Raw genomic sequence first — 17570 nt, forward strand, 5'->3', positions numbered from 1 at the left:
ATTCTGGATAGCGCTTCTCAATAAAGCTGTTTTCTCTGCAGGGTAATATTTATTATAAAAATTCAACGCAAGAGTCTCCCAGTTAGTAATACCAAGTGCAGCTCTATTCAAACCATTAAACCATAATTTAGCTTTTCCACATAAAGAAAAGGGAAAAAGAATCTCCCTGATTTGATCCTGCGTTACCCCATTCTGCCTAATAGTATTGCAGTATTGACAGAAATCTGCAATGTGAAGATTAGGATCTTCACCCTTTGCTCCACTGAATTGCTTTCTTTCTATCATCGTTATGAACTGGGGCTTGATCTCGAACTGGACTCCCTCGAGATCAGGTGTAGGAGAAAGATGTGGGAAATCCGTCAGCGATGGTTGCGAATAATCGCTAAGCTTGCGAGGTGGAGGTGGTGGTGGTGTACCCATCTCTAGTTCTGAATCAGTAGAATGCTCCGAATCACTAGAAGTAGGTAATGGATTTCTAGGAATATTATTACTCCCAGAACCTGCTAGGATCTGCCTGTAAAAATTCTTCTGTCTATGAAACGAGCGTTCGATCTCAGGATCGAATGGAATGTAACCTGATCTGGAACACCTGGGCATAAACAAAGAACTAAAAAGACAGATATTAGAACTACCTCAAAGAACTAATGTCCTTTGAGGCAAAAGGGAAAAATAATCTAAACTACAAAAACAATTAGAAATAAAAATAAAACCGTTTCCCCGGCAACGGCGCCAAATTTTGACAGGCTAAAGTCGTATCACCTAATCAAAAATAATTACCTAAGTCCACTAGCTTATGCAGATAGGGAAGTAGGGTTGAATCCACAGGGAAACTAGTCTTTCTACTCCTAATTAAGTAATATAGTCTAAATTATTAAAGTAACCAATATTTGTTGTGATTATAAATTATACTACGAAGATTATGAGTAAAGAGAATAATTAAGGAAGAAATCAATAATAATAAAGCCTAGGGCATAGGTTCACTAATAAACAATATTCCAGGGTAAAACACAATAATCAATCATCAATGCATTAATTAATCAGATCATAAAGGGCTTTCGCTACGTATTACAATCACAGAATTAATTTACCGGTATTAAATCTCATCTCTCGAATCTCGACCTAACCATTTATAAATTAATCTGCTTATTGAAACTAAGCCTAAACATCAATTCTCATCTCTCGAATCTCGAATCAATGTTGCTAAACTCATACAATTAAACCTGGCCAAATCTAATTGCATAGCATTAAAACAATCAATAGGAAATCAATTAAGCATTAATAATCAACAATCATAGAATTACCCCCTTCATATTATTTATTAGATCCGCATAAACCCTAGAAGGAAGACTACTCAGACATAATTAAAACTAAGCAAAACATAATAATTAAACAAGACATGAAAGAAAAATAGAATGAATAAAATACTGAGATTAATTAAGAGAGAAATCGTACCAAGACGGCGGAATTACAATAGAGTTGAGGAACAAGAAAGAAAATAAAAGTCTAGAGAGAGAAAGTTGAGTAGAGAGAAGGAAGAGAATAAAAACTAGAGTAAGAGAATTATGAAGAAGTACTAATCTTGCCTAATAAAATTACATTAATACTAAGCAAAAATTATTCGCTAAAACAAAACTGAACGGAAAACACTAAACACCTAAAACTATACGCGCCCGGTCGGGCAAGGGGCCGCCCGACCGGGCCCGCCTTTTTTTCTTCCTCAAATGCCTTATCGAGCCCGGTCGGGAAGTGGCTCGCCCGACCGGGCCCGCCTCCTTTGCCTCAGATGTCTTCTCGCGCCCGGTCGGGCGCGTGCTCCGGGCGCGGGACCCTTCAAGATGTTGCTCCGCCCCGCCCGGCCGGGCGCGCCTTTGGGCGGAGAACCTGGTCCGGGCCGCTTCTCTTGGGCCACCAAAACCTCGATTGGGCCTCTTTTCCTCGGCCCAATCCGAGTTTTCTCCTTGGATCTTCATACTCGAGCCCTTAATCACCGATTTGATCCCTCCAATCGGTCTTGGGCTATCGAACTGGGTCGCGGTCTTCCAATACTTGTAGATGCTCCTCGGAAAACCCGGGAAAATGCTCCAAGTACGCAAATTCCTACAAAACTCAAGCAAAACTACCAAAGCACTGGAAAACACAAATTAGTAATAAAAGTGGCTCGTAGGAGCCAAAAACACTACTAATTACGACCAAGGGACGGGGATAAATATATATATAAAATGAACACATCAACTAGCATGAATGTTAGTTTCCTTAGACATACAGTTACTAACTAGCCTTTTAATACTATTAAAATCATCGGAAAAAAAGTTTTAATCTTTTGCATTTCTTATGCGGGAGGAACATACTATATTTAAGATTCAAGAGAATTTAAGTGAGTAACATAAAAACATACTCGTATAAGTATTAATATAGGGGATATACAGGGACCAACTATGATTTTATTAATAAATTATGAAAAAGATATTAATTGAATGGTTAAAGGGAATATGGACTTGTGGCACTACTGGTTTGTGTTTAGAGATAGAATTTATTTAACATCTTACCCCCCTCCCCACAGACACACACACAAATAAAAGGCAATTGGTAGTTAGTATGCTTTGCGCGGATCTGACAGATTTAACCTATTCACTAGTTACATTACTCACTATCAAGGCTCTGTACATCTTCACCTTCCCAGACCCTCCTAGGCTCCTAACCGGCTAGCCCTAGTGGGATCTGTACTTAGTAGTAGTAATGTATTATAGAGCATACACACTTTTGCATAACACGATAAAGGTGTTACAGACTACATAAGCACATGGAGACTCCTCATGCCATTAAAAACCTTAATTAGATCAGAAATCATATGATATAGGTAATGCTCATCCATAATTTGCAAACATTAAGTCCCTTTATGAAGTACCAATATGCTAACAAAGGTCTATAAATTTCTACAATACCTGTACAGAAGAGCCAATAATACTAATGGCTGTTGGTGGACCATGAAGTTGTTCCTCCAACCATTCCCATTGTGAGCTTCCCAAAACACTTCCACCACTTGATATAGGATCTCTAAAGTATCTAGTGTCAAGAAGAATGACCTGAAAAATATAAAAGTAAAAACTGCATAATAGTGGACAGGAAAGAAAAGTAACAAAGCCAAAGTAAATTGCACCTAATTATGAGAAATTTGAAAATAGAAGATAGCAAATTAGCAACCCTTTTACAGATTTAGAAATCTAGCCTCTGTTACATATTAGCATACTACCCAGGTGAGCAGGTAGGAAGGAAATGGATGTCTCTTACTAACTATTTGAGGATGATGTTGAGATGAACAAGTATGTGACAATAGAAGTGCCAATGGCATACTGGTCGGGAAAGGACGTGTTGAAATTCCAGGGGGCAGGTGAAAATGGAGGCATAGGTAAATCTTGTCACAGGTATCGGTTAAATAAAGAAGAGCATCTGAAAGAGGTTGGTCTATGCAAGGGATCAGCCCAAGCCTGGTATCCGTTTCACTTAAGCAAGAAGGCCTAAGAATACTAACAATTGAGGAGAGGGAAGTTGTTAAGAAATCAGTTTTGGGGAGAGGGTAAAGTAGTAATTCATGAATAAGTTAGTTTTTGAGTTTGTTATTTTGATTCCTTTTGCTAGCAGCTTCTAGAGTTTGCTGGTTAATTTTTGGGTATTAATAGGAGATGGGGGTGAGGGGGAAGGCATGCAGAAATTTGTTAAGGAAAGTTGTTTTGAGAGCACCTTCCTCTCGAAAGAAGGCCCTGTGAATACTCTGTTTGATAATACAATCTATCCCTTGACTGCCATTTTCTACCTCTTCCTAGCTTATTACCTTACTGTTCTAAAGCTAATTCCTAGCAGTCTACTCCAGCTGTAGTCTGTTTAAGAGAAGCCATGGGTGTCACTTTAAGGATTTTATTTCTCGATTTTCTAATATGAATGGGCATTGTTTAGTAATGATGGTGATTGATTGAATTTCAATGTATGATGTATTTATTTCAGGGCCTATGATACGTGTTCAGCAAAGGTACCATTCATAGCAAAGTTTTTTTGAAGTATTTTGGTCTTGATATGCCTTAGGAAATCATTAGTGATTGTGATACCAAGTTTATTAGGCGCTGTCGGACTACATTGTTTGATATGCAGGGATCAGATTTAAAGAACTATATGACAGGTCATCAACTACAATCATACGGAGCATATCAATGACCAAAAGATTTAAGGAGTGTTTGTGCCATTATGTTATTGCTTCACACTTCTGCGGAGAGAATGAGTCCTTTCGAATTGGTTGGCAACTCCTTGTGCCACATAAAGTTATAGCCAAAGTAAGGATGTTGGCTACCACAAGTCCCTTTGCGACGAGTCATACGGAAGAAACGTGAGACAATTAAAGGAGGCGCCACACCATCAAGGCAAGTGCACTTTGAGTTCAATATTGAGGACAAAGTAGCACTGAAACTTGTGCCCCAAATTTAGAAGAAAATTAGCAATAAGGCAGCGCAACAGTCCCTGATTTTAAGTTATAATACAACAGTCCCTTCCAGGTTGTTAAAAAAGTTGATGAAGTGACCTAAAAATTAGATCTTCATGAAAGGTAGAAAGTAAGCCCTACCTTTCATTTAATCAATTAAAAAATTCATTTAGTAGAAGACACACATAAGAAATTGGAGGAGCATAAGAAAAGTAGGCAACCTTTTTGTTCCAAAACCTTAATGACATGGTTGACAAAATTCAAATGCTAAAGTTAATTCAAATGGTGGTGTTAAAGACATGCATCTAATCTTGTCAAGGCGGGTAAGATATATAATTCTTACTTTTTACAATAAATTGCATTTTTTGATTAATTAATGTCCTATTTTAATACATTTCTAGGAAAATCACTATAGGCTCAAAGACCACGTCTTTATTAAAATTCATGTGTGGCAAATTGTTTGGACTTAATGTTAAAGCATATTAGAAAACTTCCAAAGGTTATAGTGCATGATCATGATAAGGACCATGGTCCATATATGTGTACAATTATACATCTCTTGAGAGCACGATAAGGAGATTCACAAGTCAAAGGAATTCGCATAGGCTGCCGATTACTAGATTTACAACATCTTTCATATTAGCTCAATTTCATAAGCAAAAGAAAAACTTGAGAAAGAAGGTCACATAAATAAAACTGAAGTGCTTCCAAGTGGCCAAAGGAAGCGGGGGAAGTTTACAACTCCTCTTGTTAAGGTAATTAATCATAGATGGTAAGAGGAACTAGATTTTATTACGGTCGCAATGCAAATACCACTGTCTGTTGGCTTAAAGACTAGACAACTACTAGGGGGAAAAGCAAGGCATACCTTAATTTGCTTACCAATAGGGCCATAAGTGTAGGACGTATAAACACCAGCTTGCTTTCTCCTGTTAGTAAACAAACGATGCAACAACCATAAATGTATAAGATTAAAAGTTTACAACTCAATATAAGGTCAGGAATTAAATGATATGTTTTGGTAGTAAAAGAGTCACTTAAAACATGCAAATATCGTAGTAAAAGAGAGTCAAAATCAATAAATTGTGTCAATTAGCAAACAATGTGACAAAGATTATGCATCAAATCAAAACCCACAATAACAATTAAACACATGTATGATGTAATTGTAAACACAAATTCACCTTGGACTATCCACAGGCTCATCCAAAAAATCAAGCAGCAGCCTCTGATTGATGTCCTTGCCAGTGAACTCTTTACCAGCATCATTCAATCCATAATCATGATCATCCCATGTTCCAATAATCTACCATGTATGCACAATTACTATTTTTCCGAACATCTCAAAATAGTATAAGCAACTAGTCCATATTAATAAATTCGGGACAAAGGGAAGAGCATATATACCTTAGAACGGTTACGAAGACGAGAGTAGGCAGGATGGGTCTTAGCCAAGTTAAACTTAGATTGCATTTCAAGTTGAGAAGAAGGATAAAATCTGGGAAGATTTTTCCAAGGCCCAAAAGTGCGTTGCTTACCAAATAATCGAAAAGGGCGTTTATTATCACCATAAATATTATCACCAAGCCAAATGAATAACTGGGGATTGAAATCATTGATTGCATTCCATATAATCTGCATTCCAATTCAAATTCCAAGTGTTACTAGTAATTGGTACTACTAATCTATAAAAGGAAAGAAAAAGAGAAAGAAACCTGAGGATTGGTTTGATTGGAGCATGATCCGAAAGCAATTCGAGTTACGGGAGACTGACCGTCGATATTGGCGGCGCCGCCGGTGAAAAAGAAGCAGCAAATGATGTTGAGGAGGATCACCGCCGCCTCAAACCGCCCGCATAATCGGAAATCCAGCATTTTCAAGGTGTAGCTCTGTATCACCGTTTAAACTTGCTTCATTTTGAGAAGAGAGTTCAATTTTACTCGGGGAGTAATTCCTCTTTTTTACTAGTCCAAACTCCAAAGAGTGATAAGAGTAAAATAAATGTCTCCAAAGAGGCCAGGCTGGTCTAATGCTTGATGGGCATCAGGTGCTGTGGAAGCTAGCTGCTAACCCTTCCCTGATAACTCTAGTATTCAAACCCCAAATGTGGGTGTTCTTAGTATGTTATGTACGGATCCTATGTCTATAAACTTTAAATGTGATGGACTCCTAACTCCCCTAACTGCTACTGCTACTTACAGTAGGACTTAAGGTACTATAAGCAGAGTTTCATGAATCATATTCATACGCACCTAAATAAGGATCATGCGTCCACGGGATTTGATCATGCGTCCACCAATGCTAGATTGGTCAACTATCAGGATCACATGCATAAAACACATGAATCAACTATCAGGATCACATGCATAACACACAAGAATCACATAATTCTACCTTTGAAGCATGAATTCCACATAGCAATTCGATTGACAATTAGGAAGAGAATAGAGCCCCAAGCGTGACTCCTCTACTTAGTCCACGGAATTTGATCATGCGTCCACCAATGCTAGATTGGTCGAGTAAAAGGGAAAACCGCGATCACCACCTTCCTTGGCCAACCGGACACCACACGAACACCACCACCACGAGCACACAATCGACGCCTAAGGGGAGGAGAGACTCGTGAGAGAGAGGGAGGTTTGAGAGGCTTGGTTTCGTCTTTGCTAATTAGGGTTTCAACTTATCAGTAAAACTGTTCTATAGAAAAACCTAAGCACCTAGTCTATTTATAATCCTATAATAATTAGACTAGGTTAGAAAGCCCAAAACCCTCCAAACCAACCCTTATGGCGCGGCCACCTAGAGTGATAAGGTCCATCATGGGCCTCGTCCTCTTATGCTTGATCTAGGCCCTTTATATGACCTTATAGGATCCGTCCAATTAGGCTTTGGCCTATTTTACTAGCCCAAAGATCGTTAGTACCTCTAGCTTTGATATAACGACGACCCAAGTGGACGAACTTAATCATCTCAATAATTTGATTCATTATATATCTATTAATTTCACATAGCGAAGACATAAATCTTTCAAATACACATTTCAATCTAATAAACCGTTATTTACAATAAATGAATCGATAGTTGATTTACAAAGGAGCCCAAATTTATATTCATACTAAACAAATATTGTCTATCAAATGGTGAGGTGAAATATTAGAATCATGTTGTTTATCAAGAAAATAAACTTGGATTTTCTCTTTATTAATTTTTAGGTTTTTTTATCAACAAGAATTAAGCTCAAGTAGTAAGCAACTTGATGTCAATTAAAAAAAGTCTCGAGTTCGAGCATCACCATTAGTCTTGTTGGGAGACCCACTCACCATTAGTCAAGTGTGCAAGCCGGATCGGATCCAGATGTAAACAGAGCATCACCATTAGTCTTTGGGTTCTTACCTCGGTCTCCCGGTGGATATGGGGCGGAGTAAGGTCGCAGCGAGCGTTTGGTCATCTCCTGGACTCTATTGCAAAGCGTCTTTCGGATTTGGCTTCGCTGCAGTTATCAGCGGCCGCTAAGTTGGTAATTATCAATTCGGTTCTAGTTGCCTCTTTCAATCATGTTTTGTCAATTTTTATGGTTTCGGCTTCCATTTGCGATCGGATTGATGGTATGTTGTCTTGTTTCTAGTGGCGGTCTTCGTCTACTTCTAAGGATTTGGCTTTCCGCTCTACTTCCCTTTTGCATCTTCCGAAAGGAATGTGAGGCTTGGGCCTTCGGAGTGTGGCCTTGTTAAATTCGGCCCTGTTGGCTAAACAATGCTGGTGTATCCACCATCACCCCCAACTCCTCTTGTCAAGGGTTTTGCTTTTCAAATACTCTATCCTTAATTAGCTCGTTTCAGATGGGAGGAATTTCCAGATCTTCTTGGGGGTGTCGTGGTCTTATGGATGGTATGTCAGCTTTGTCTAATGGTCTAGCTTGGAAAGTGGGTTTTGGCTCCAAGGTGCGAATGCTAAAGGATGACTGGGCCTCGGAAGGCCCGGTTAAGTTTAAAGATCTAGTTGTTGAGTCGTCTTTGTCGACTCATGTTTCTTCTATTATTAATCCGCGTACAAATGCATGGGATACTTCCTTGATTCATCGTTAGTTTGACTCCTTGTCAGCGAATCCTTTTGTTGGAAAGGCCCCACAGTTCATGGATGATTTCATCTACTGGAAGTTTACTAGAGATGGAGGTTTTTCCACTAAGATGGCATATGCATTGCTGGTTCGTAGTTCAATGGCTTCTGTGGCCAGCGTACCAGCTCCTAATATATGGTGGAAACAGTTTTGGGGTCTCTCTTCTTCCAAAATTGAAGGTTTTTGTCTGGAAGTTGTTGCATGGCGCTTTGCCCCTAACGAATCATCTTTATCAGCGTGGGATGCCTGTCTTTGTCTGTGTTTTTTGTCATCAGAATTGTGAAACAACTTCTCACCTATTTCGGGGTTGTGCGTTTGTTTCTGACTAGTTAGTTAGTGGTCCTTTGGCCATCTTGAGCTTCATTGCAGAATAAACCATTTAATGTTTGGTTCACAGATACAGTTGCAGATTATAAGGATGTAAAGGATTTGGGTGGTTTGTCATATTTCATTTCCTTCATGTGGGTTGTCTGGTTATCTCGTAATCACAAGGTCTTTTGCCATGCAATGGTTTCTCCGACATTGATTTTTCACTTGGCTGCGGACAGGGTTTCTAGGGGTGCAGAGGCTTCTGCCTTTTCTCAACACATAATTCCAACTAAGCATTCCCATCTGGTTACTCCTTTACCTCCACTAACAGGCTGTCTCCAGGGGTCCGATTCTGATACCCTAGATTGTTGCCTTTTACTTGATGGGGCCTGGAACACTCATGATAATATGGCAGGCGTAGGTTGGGTTTTCCGGGATCTTCACTCGGATTAGGTGTTCGGTGGTGGCCTTAGGGCCACAGGATCGGGGTTGGCGCTTCAGGTGGAGCTTCAAGCGTGCTTGTGGGCGATTCGAGCGGCTAGACGTAAGGGGATTGTTCGTTTACAGATTTTTACGGATTGTGCTCAGGTGGTTTCCCTTCTTACTTACTCGAGAGTCCGCGGATGATATCTCTTGTGTTTGGTTGCTAGGGGCTATCCGAGACGAAGTAAGGGATCTTTCGGCTTATAGAATAAAAAAGGTCCCTCGCTCATGGGTCTCGCCGGCTAATTGGCTTGTGCCTCAAGCTCGTCATCGTAACTTTATTTCCTGGTCTTATTAGTTGTCTATTCTCTTTGTCAAAAAAAATAAAAAAAAATAAAAAATTGTAGGAAACTTTTTATAATGTATTGTAGTAAGGAACTTAGGCTCCATCTTTTTGTATCATAAAGAGAAATTATTCAATCTCAAGGATGGAAAGAATAACCTCAAACTCAAACTTTTATGTTTGAAACTTTAAAATTCAACCTGTGTGTTTATTATTTATTACGAATTATTATTTAGTGAGTAGTCTATAGAATAACCTTAAGGCTTTAGAACTCTCCCATCTTGATTTTAGAGAATAAATACCAAATAGTAGCACACTAGCACCACCAAGTTCAGTACTTGTATTTCTTTAGTATCATTCTCTCCAAAAATCAGAGGATATTATTTTACAACACTCTCCCCATATAACATCAGCACATGATCAGAAAACATCGGCCACCTCACCGACCAAAGCTACCTCATTAGCCACTGGCCATCAGGTAAATGGCGCGCTGCATGCACCTATATTCACAATTTCACACTGCCAGGCCACCCGCATAGTGCAAGGAAATCAAGCTACCAGTTTCTCAATAAATTTAATGAAAATAGTCGCACTTGCAAATTTGGACTTGAAAAACAGAGATAACGAAAAAACAGGAGAAAATGAAATATCAATATACATATTACTATATTAGCAGTATTAGGTCTAGATGCATAACCAATTTCAACTATCTTCAAATATGAACAATTCCAAGTATCTCGCTTCTTACAACTGACTGCGAGAAAACCCAGCCTACCACAATTCTCCCACACCAGCTATAGAAAGCTAAAAAGAGGCAGGGCACACCAACTTGCAAAACCTAGACCAATAGATGTCAACAATGCGCAACATCATGTCACCTATATAAGAGAGGCTAAGCTCAGTTACAAATTAGACTCATGCTGCTGCCACTTACAAAAACACTCAAGCCAGATTAGAAGACATTGCCATCAGATTCTGGGGGTTTGGAAGCTGAGGACATAAACAGTTCGAAAGCTAACTACTAAAAACTAATGCCATGTGATATCTCCCCTAGCTTCTCGCAAGCTCCTCCCTCGCCTATACTCAATCTCAGCATCCGAGCAAGAAAGACCCCTATTTACCTTCCTGCTTTTTTTGGATTTCCCCATGTTTGAAAACATCTCTTCATCATCTGTCAAATTACGGTTGCTTGGTGTACTCTGGCCAGAGACATTTCCAGGTTGCTCATCTGAATCATAAAATGATGATAGTTAAAATCAGCATAGATAAACTGCTATATAGGCAATGAAATGATAAGTCATGTGACTCTACACCTAAATATCTAAAGACTGGCTCAAGATTCAAGAATGTCACACTTGTACAATAGTAATAGCAAGCTACAAATAGGTACTAGTTAAATTATTCATCAAAAGCAAACACATATGGATACAAGGTTTTTTCCTTCTCCTCCCCCTGTCCCCGCCACTGTTCAGCATACATATACACGAAAAACTCTCCTCACTATCTATTTTCAAGTAAATTGTGGACATTATACTCGTGTAAAAGCAATCCTTCAAGTTGTCAACCAACTATGTAAATAACCCCAACATGAAATACCTTTACTAACAGCACCACGCCGCCACCAGAATGAGGACACCAATATTATAGAACCAAAAGAACTTACTAAAACAATTATGGATCTTGATTCAGAAGTATCTGCGTAGTTACAAATAAAGAAAGAGTTGGGCCCGCCATGTATGGCACATAGCCACATAATCCTGAGTCTGTGCTAAAGACAACTCCTGTCCCAAATCTCCCAATCAAGTAATCATGTCAAGTAGGAAAAGGAAGGATGGGTACAACTTAAGTAAAAGGAAAAAGGAGAAATCTATCAATGATAAAGTAAAATCCTCAACAGGCTAGAAGTCATGCTTCAGCCTAATTTAGCATAAACTAAGACTTTTCCTATATCTATATTACTTTTCTCCAGACAAGAAATGTGATACTGCCAATTAGGAGAATTCAGTCCAACCTTAAATCATACCACTGAACAAATATCATTCTGAATAGCATCCCCTCAAAACCCAATCAATTGGCAAAGCCTCATATATTTTAAGAAGCATGATGCATGCTTCAGTTTATTTATTTTTTTGGTCCTAAACAAATCTTGGCAAAGATCGGCTAAATGACAGCTCTCACAGAATATTGTGTATACTACTCTAACCATGAAATTAAATTGAGGTGTTCCCTTCATTAGCTTTTATGTAAAAACCTCAATTAATAAAGATTAATAAATTATTTAAGATACTAAATTACTAAGTAAGAAGTTTATATTCAAGTATAATCCAATTACATGCTCAAAAACTTCGATGAATTGATATGATTTATACCATGATGACTAGTTAAATGATGGCTGTAAGGAATCATGCAACAATCACAAGGTGCTGCTTATGCAATCTCATGACATTAATTGCAATCATTAGTGTACCCTTAATTTAATTAATCCTAAACCCTCAACCCAGCCCAAAAAAGTTGAAACCCAAAAACAAAGGAGGGTCTTACAATCCAGGTTATAACAGCACGCAACATTGTTGGGAACGGAACAATTATATTGCACAAAATGGACAAGGGAAGTAGAAATGGAGATGTTCGATATCTCAACAGATTAGGAAATCAAGTATTATAGGTAAAAAGAATAATTATCATTAATCAACAAGAAATTTGGAAATTTTGTGATGCATGTTAAAGAGCTTTTTATTCTATTTTTGTTGATTTCATAAGAGCAGAAAAAAAGGGAAAAGAAAAGATTTTAATATTGCCACAACTACTAGTCTACTACTACTCTTATGACTAATATATTCTCACTCCCTTACCTACCTTAAAATAATCATAATTTGCAGATTACAAATAAACCATACTTTTGACCTGGTCACCAATCCTTCTTCATTTTCCTATCATAGTTTCCTTCATAGTTCATTCTCCTTGCCCCCATCACCCTATCCCTTTTATTGATAATCGAACCAAAAAGAAACATGTAGAGAGAATAGTGATCACTGTTTCATATAAGATGCTTCAACGTGATTTTTTATAAGCCAAATTTTAGGTCTGAAACTGCATGTTAATGCATTAAAAGAACAAAGGAGTGTTTATACATCATATACAAGCTTCATCTAATTCTCACCCATAAAACCAATTCAACAACCAAAACAGTGAACTTGTCTTTTTCACAACATATCCCTTTTCCAGTGGAATTTTCCTTATAACACAAGAAGTTATTGTCTGGAATTTTAACAGCAATGGTGGCCTTTTAGGGTTAGGCCAATGTTATTAGATGCACAATAGAAAGGGTATTTTATATTGGGAAAATGAAGGTTAGGAAAAGTAAATTAGTTATTTTATTGCCAAAATGACCAAGGTATTTGAAAATCTTATTGGAGATTTGGAGATATGAGGCTTGTGGCCTGCCATAAATCGTCAGTAATTTATCTCATTTAAACAGCTAACACAGAGGAAGAAAATATCCATGAATAAACCTATTATAAATCTACTCCCTCTATCACACAATGTCTAATACTTTTTTGCTAACCCAATTTGACTGTGTTAAAATTTTTTATTACAAGAACTTCTCGACTAACTCCCAGATATTAGTATTCAAAGAGACCTCGACATGTTGAAGCAAATATCAAAGAAAGCTATCCTTTTCGGACGGAGGGATTATTACAATACTGTTACCAACAAAAGGAGATGACAGTATATATCAAATCTATGAAAAAAGTATATTTTAAATAAATTCAAGGATTTATCTCTTTTAATGATGAGAGGATTTGATCATAGTTGTATATTTTACCATATTTGTACACATTCCCTTTTTCTTTTTCTGCATGATCATGAAAAGGAAGGATACCTAAGACCAAATCTCCACAGACCTGTTACTCCATTTAGATTTAACCACCCATAGAAGTGGTGCACTATGTGCCTATATCACATGCAGTGCAACTATCAATTTAAATTAACTATTCAAGGCATTAAAAAGTATAACTTACCTTCAGATTGTTTGGATGAAACTGTCCCCTGTCGAGCTCTACCATTCATATCTGACCATGACTTTGTTGATTTATCACCAGGAGAATTATTTTCTGACTTTCTTGATCCAACACGTCCCCAATTTAGTAGTGTTGCTTCTTCTACATGGGGCTTGTTAGAGGTGCAGGGTACCATGGTGAATGATTCATCCATAACATCAGATATTTCCACATACTGAGTAGTAGTGATCATTTCATCAGCACTAAACCCAAAAGATGCTCTGTAAGCTTCCAGTTCCTCCACTTCTTGCTTGTTGTTCTTGTTTTGCTTGCTCTGATTCACAGCTCCATTGGAATAGGCATCTGACTCTTTAGAAATACTTAGCCTCCCACCAGAATGCGGTTGGTCCAGATAAAACTGAGCAAAAGTTGCAGGACAGAAAAAGTTTGAAGTCTGAGATTGGGCGCCGCTGTCAGTATGCCATCCTCCTGAAGCATTTCTTGGATGTTTTGCGCCTCCAGGGGAAAGGGAAGTATCCCAGGAATCCCTCTCTGGATAAGATAAACAGTCAGCTGAGGTTCTTGAAATATGCGATCTAAGACTACTAGCAGGACTTCCAGGAGAGAACGGATAGGTGTTTTGAAGATCATTAGCAGGCATATAATTGACCTTCCCAGATGACGAAAGGAACTGTGCATAAGGGACATCAGGAGAAGAGGGTGTTGTTAGGTGAGCCAATTCTGGAGGAGGGGTCAAAGGTGCAGTTGATGGCTCTGTCGTAAAGGTTGAAAAGACAGGGGGAGTAACCAGTTGGGTTTCATGAGCGTATGGCCCAGTTGCATACATAGTGGAGGAAGGGTTTCCAGGCGAATTAGCAGACAACGAGAGGTGGCAGCGCGGTGATTGAGCAGTTGAAGGAAGAGCCGAGTTTGAGAAGGAGGCTGGAGAAGAGGGAGGAGCGAGAAGATGTGGAGGCAATGAAGGAGGTTGGTTAGGTAACCCAACACCCTGCGTCCCATTAGGCTGGTTTGCAGCTGCGTTGCCATCAGGTGTACGAGATGATGGTACAATACGTTTCCCACCCTTCTGAGCTCCAAAACAAGGGAGTCCACCCCAACATCCTCCCCAATTCTTGCGCTGAGAAGAATAACAATGGATTAGAGTTTGTAATCAAGTCACCAAAGTTCAATTACCTTACATAACAAGATATGGGTATATAAATTTTATAGACAATAATAAAGAAGCTAGTTCCGTAGTTGTTCGACATGGAGTATCATTTTGTATTTGTGGATTACGACGTAAGATTATTGTCACTCATATAACACTTAAGTCTTAAAGTTATTACAGCCATAAAACACAAAGGTGAAGTACATTTTTCATTGCTGCATAATTTTCAAACATCCTAACTACATTATATCTTTCCCTAATCTCATTCTCACAATCAATGAAAACAGTATACAAGTATCAGTGCAATAAAATACGATCAATGACCGCAACTCTGGTTGAAAGAGTAAAGCAGACGTTAAGGATACCCAGAAAAGGTTATTAAAAAGCAATAAACCCAAAAATCAAAAAAGGGAAGCAGTAATCAGCATATTCTGTAGCAAAACAAAATCAACAAGATATCATATGATAGTTTAATTTACACTACTGCTACCTCCAGAAGTAATAATAATACTTAAAACAAAGCAAAATCCAGAATTCCAATCATCCCCAAAAAAAAAATCACTCTATCAACTTCAAAAGCAAAAGATTATATCTATCTTTACTGGAATTATTAATGTGCATTTTCCTACATTTAAACCCATCTCCTCAAAAAAGAAAAAAGAAAAAAAAAAAGGTAAGGATTTTATTGGCAAGAATTCTGGGTTTTCTTACAGAAAAACATCAGTAATAAAAAATTAATAATTTACCAAAAATAAATACAAAACAACAAAATGCAAATGTACATCTGGGAAAATCAGGAAAAAATGAACAAAATCAGATCTGAAATTAACAACGAAAACAAAAAACAAACAAAAAAAAAAAAAAAAAAAATATATATATATATATATATATATATATATATATATATATATATATATATATATATATATATATAGATTGAAAAAGGGATTACCCGTTCTTGCTGTGGAAATCTGTTTTGCTCGGACCCCATTTTACAAACACAATTCAACTGCAGAAACTCAAAATTTGATGAACATTTCTCCAAATAAAATCATCAATGTTTTTATGTAAATTAAATAAAAAGAAAAAAGAAGAAGAAGAAGAGTGAGACAAGAGTAGGACTAAGTGAGTAGCGACGTAGTGTCTGAGTAGTAGTAGATCTGCTATCTCTATCTAAAGGAGCAAACCCAGAATTATTTTCATTTATTAATTAATTTTGTAAATAATGTAAATATGAATAAAAAGGGAGGAAATGAAAAGAAAAAGAGGAGAGAGAAAGTAAAAAGGAAAAGACAGATGCTTTAGTAGTATTCTTGGGTTTTGGAAAAGCTGGTTTTATTACTTTCTCTCTCTTCTTCTTCTCCTCTCTTCATTTAACTGAGGTTACTGTTACTCTTCTTCGCCCACCATTTCTTCCAATTTTGCAGAATTGCATGTGCCCAACTGGTTACAACTTAACCGTATTTTTTTACTAACTCCATTTATAATAGTCGCAATGATTTGACTTTTTGCATTATTCGAAGTTTTTTTTATCGATAGTAAATGTTACGGAGCATTATAAAATGTCACTTCATCCTAGATATATTAATGATTTTGGACCGGGTTGAGTTTAGTGGTCCGCTTCAAGCAATGGCTTTGGGTTAGAATCAACTTTGGGCAAAAAAAGCGTGCTCAAAACCGTTGTTTTAGGCCAAGAATAATTGGGTTTTCGGGCCAAATTCGGGATGGACTTAACTTTAATCATGGGCTTTTGAAAATTTGTCCAAACTCAACATTGTGGATTGTGTTAACGGGACAGACTAACTTTGATCAGGTATACTCCACCCGTTGTATAATATAACGATTATTTTGTTTAACACATCCTTTAAAACATAGTTTTAAGTTTTAATAATCAACATCTTTAATTACGTATCCAAAAAGTTAAAAAAATTTGATTAAAAAATTATGTATCCAAAAAATTAAATAATATGATATTTTAAAAACTACATAGTGAAACGAATAAATAGATATCTCATTTTTATAGGGAAAGACAACTCTAGCCACACCTCAACCCTCCTCCAAAAACACAATTAAGGTAACTGAGCCAATGGTAATATAGATATTTCATTTAAGCTTTTTTTTTTTTTTAATATATTAATGACAATATTTAGTTTAAGTTTTGTAGCTAAGAAAATAATACTAACAATATAACATTATATCATGAGACGAAGGAAATATTAAATAGGTACCCGTATTAACATAATATAATGTAATGTTATATTAATAATTCTTAATATGGAAATATACTTTTTTATAGTCTTTTAAAGAATGAATTTACTTAAAAAGAGAAACCTTATTTTCTCAATTTTGATAGAGTTAAGAAGGATTAATACCAATAGGAATATCCTACCAATTAAGAGAAATTCAAGTTATGACTTATATTATGGCTCAATTATAAACATTTTTTTTTCTTGAAAAAAGATCTTCAATAAATCATATCATCTACAAAGTGATTTAAATCTAACATATATATATATATATATATATATATATATATATATATATATATTAAAGATTGAATCAAATTAAATCTAACATATATACTCGAAATAAAAACTTTCCTTCAACAAAGCTACGATTATCGTTTCATATCAAACATTTTATATATTCTCTGTTATATCATTGTATTTTGTAGCTTTTTCTTCAACAAGAGGGTCTATCGATCTATTGTACATGTCGTAAAAATGATTCCCGTCTGATTG

General features: G+C 37.0%; 2 protein-coding genes across 2 annotated transcripts; both read right to left on the reverse strand.

Annotated features, from left to right (window-relative positions):
- Positions 1-1459: 1459 nt before the first annotated feature.
- LOC145591048 (uncharacterized) lies at positions 1460-6354 on the reverse strand. Its single transcript, XM_081647437.1, has 5 exons — positions 6184-6354; positions 5876-6103; positions 5653-5774; positions 5337-5397; positions 1460-3083 (listed from the first exon to the last, which is right to left on the reverse strand). The coding sequence occupies exons 1-5, from the start codon at positions 6340-6342 to the stop codon at positions 2934-2936; spliced, it is 720 nt and encodes a 239-aa protein (XP_081503563.1). The 5' UTR covers positions 6343-6354; the 3' UTR covers positions 1460-2933.
- A 3936-nt stretch (positions 6355-10290) lies between these two features.
- Positions 10291-16247, reverse strand: LOC145591049 (uncharacterized protein At1g76660-like). The gene is made up of 3 exons (XM_081647438.1): positions 15782-16247; positions 13683-14799; positions 10291-10888 (listed from the first exon to the last, which is right to left on the reverse strand). The coding sequence occupies exons 1-3, from the start codon at positions 15818-15820 to the stop codon at positions 10689-10691; spliced, it is 1356 nt and encodes a 451-aa protein (XP_081503564.1). The 5' UTR covers positions 15821-16247; the 3' UTR covers positions 10291-10688.
- Positions 16248-17570: the final 1323 nt, after the last annotated feature.

This window comes from Chenopodium album, chromosome 18 (genome assembly GCF_948465745.1).
Source record: "Chenopodium album chromosome 18, dcCheAlbu1.1, whole genome shotgun sequence".
Lineage (NCBI taxonomy): Eukaryota > Viridiplantae > Streptophyta > Magnoliopsida > Caryophyllales > Amaranthaceae > Chenopodium > Chenopodium album.

What these genes read in the sequence shown, in the direction of transcription:
- LOC145591049 (XM_081647438.1), bottom strand. Translation starts at nt 15,820, where the DNA reads ATGGGGTCCGAGCAAAACAGATTTCCACAGCAAGAACGG. An exon ending in GATTTCCACAGCAAGAACGG is followed by an intron (nt 14,800 to 15,781) that starts GTAATCCCTTTT and finishes TATTCTTCTCAG; the next exon opens with CGCAAGAATTGGGGAGGATG. An exon ending in TTCATCCAAACAATCTGAAG is followed by an intron (nt 10,889 to 13,682) that starts GTAAGTTATACT and finishes TTTATGATTCAG; the next exon opens with ATGAGCAACCTGGAAATGTC.
- LOC145591048 (XM_081647437.1), bottom strand. Translation starts at nt 6,342, where the DNA reads ATGCTGGATTTCCGATTATGCGGGCGGTTTGAGGCGGCGGTGATCCTC. An exon ending in CCAATCAAACCAATCCTCAG is followed by an intron (nt 6,104 to 6,183) that starts GTTTCTTTCTCT and finishes ATTGGAATGCAG; the next exon opens with ATTATATGGAATGCAATCAA. An exon ending in GAGCCTGTGGATAGTCCAAG is followed by an intron (nt 5,398 to 5,652) that starts GTGAATTTGTGT and finishes GTTTACTAACAG; the next exon opens with GAGAAAGCAAGCTGGTGTTT.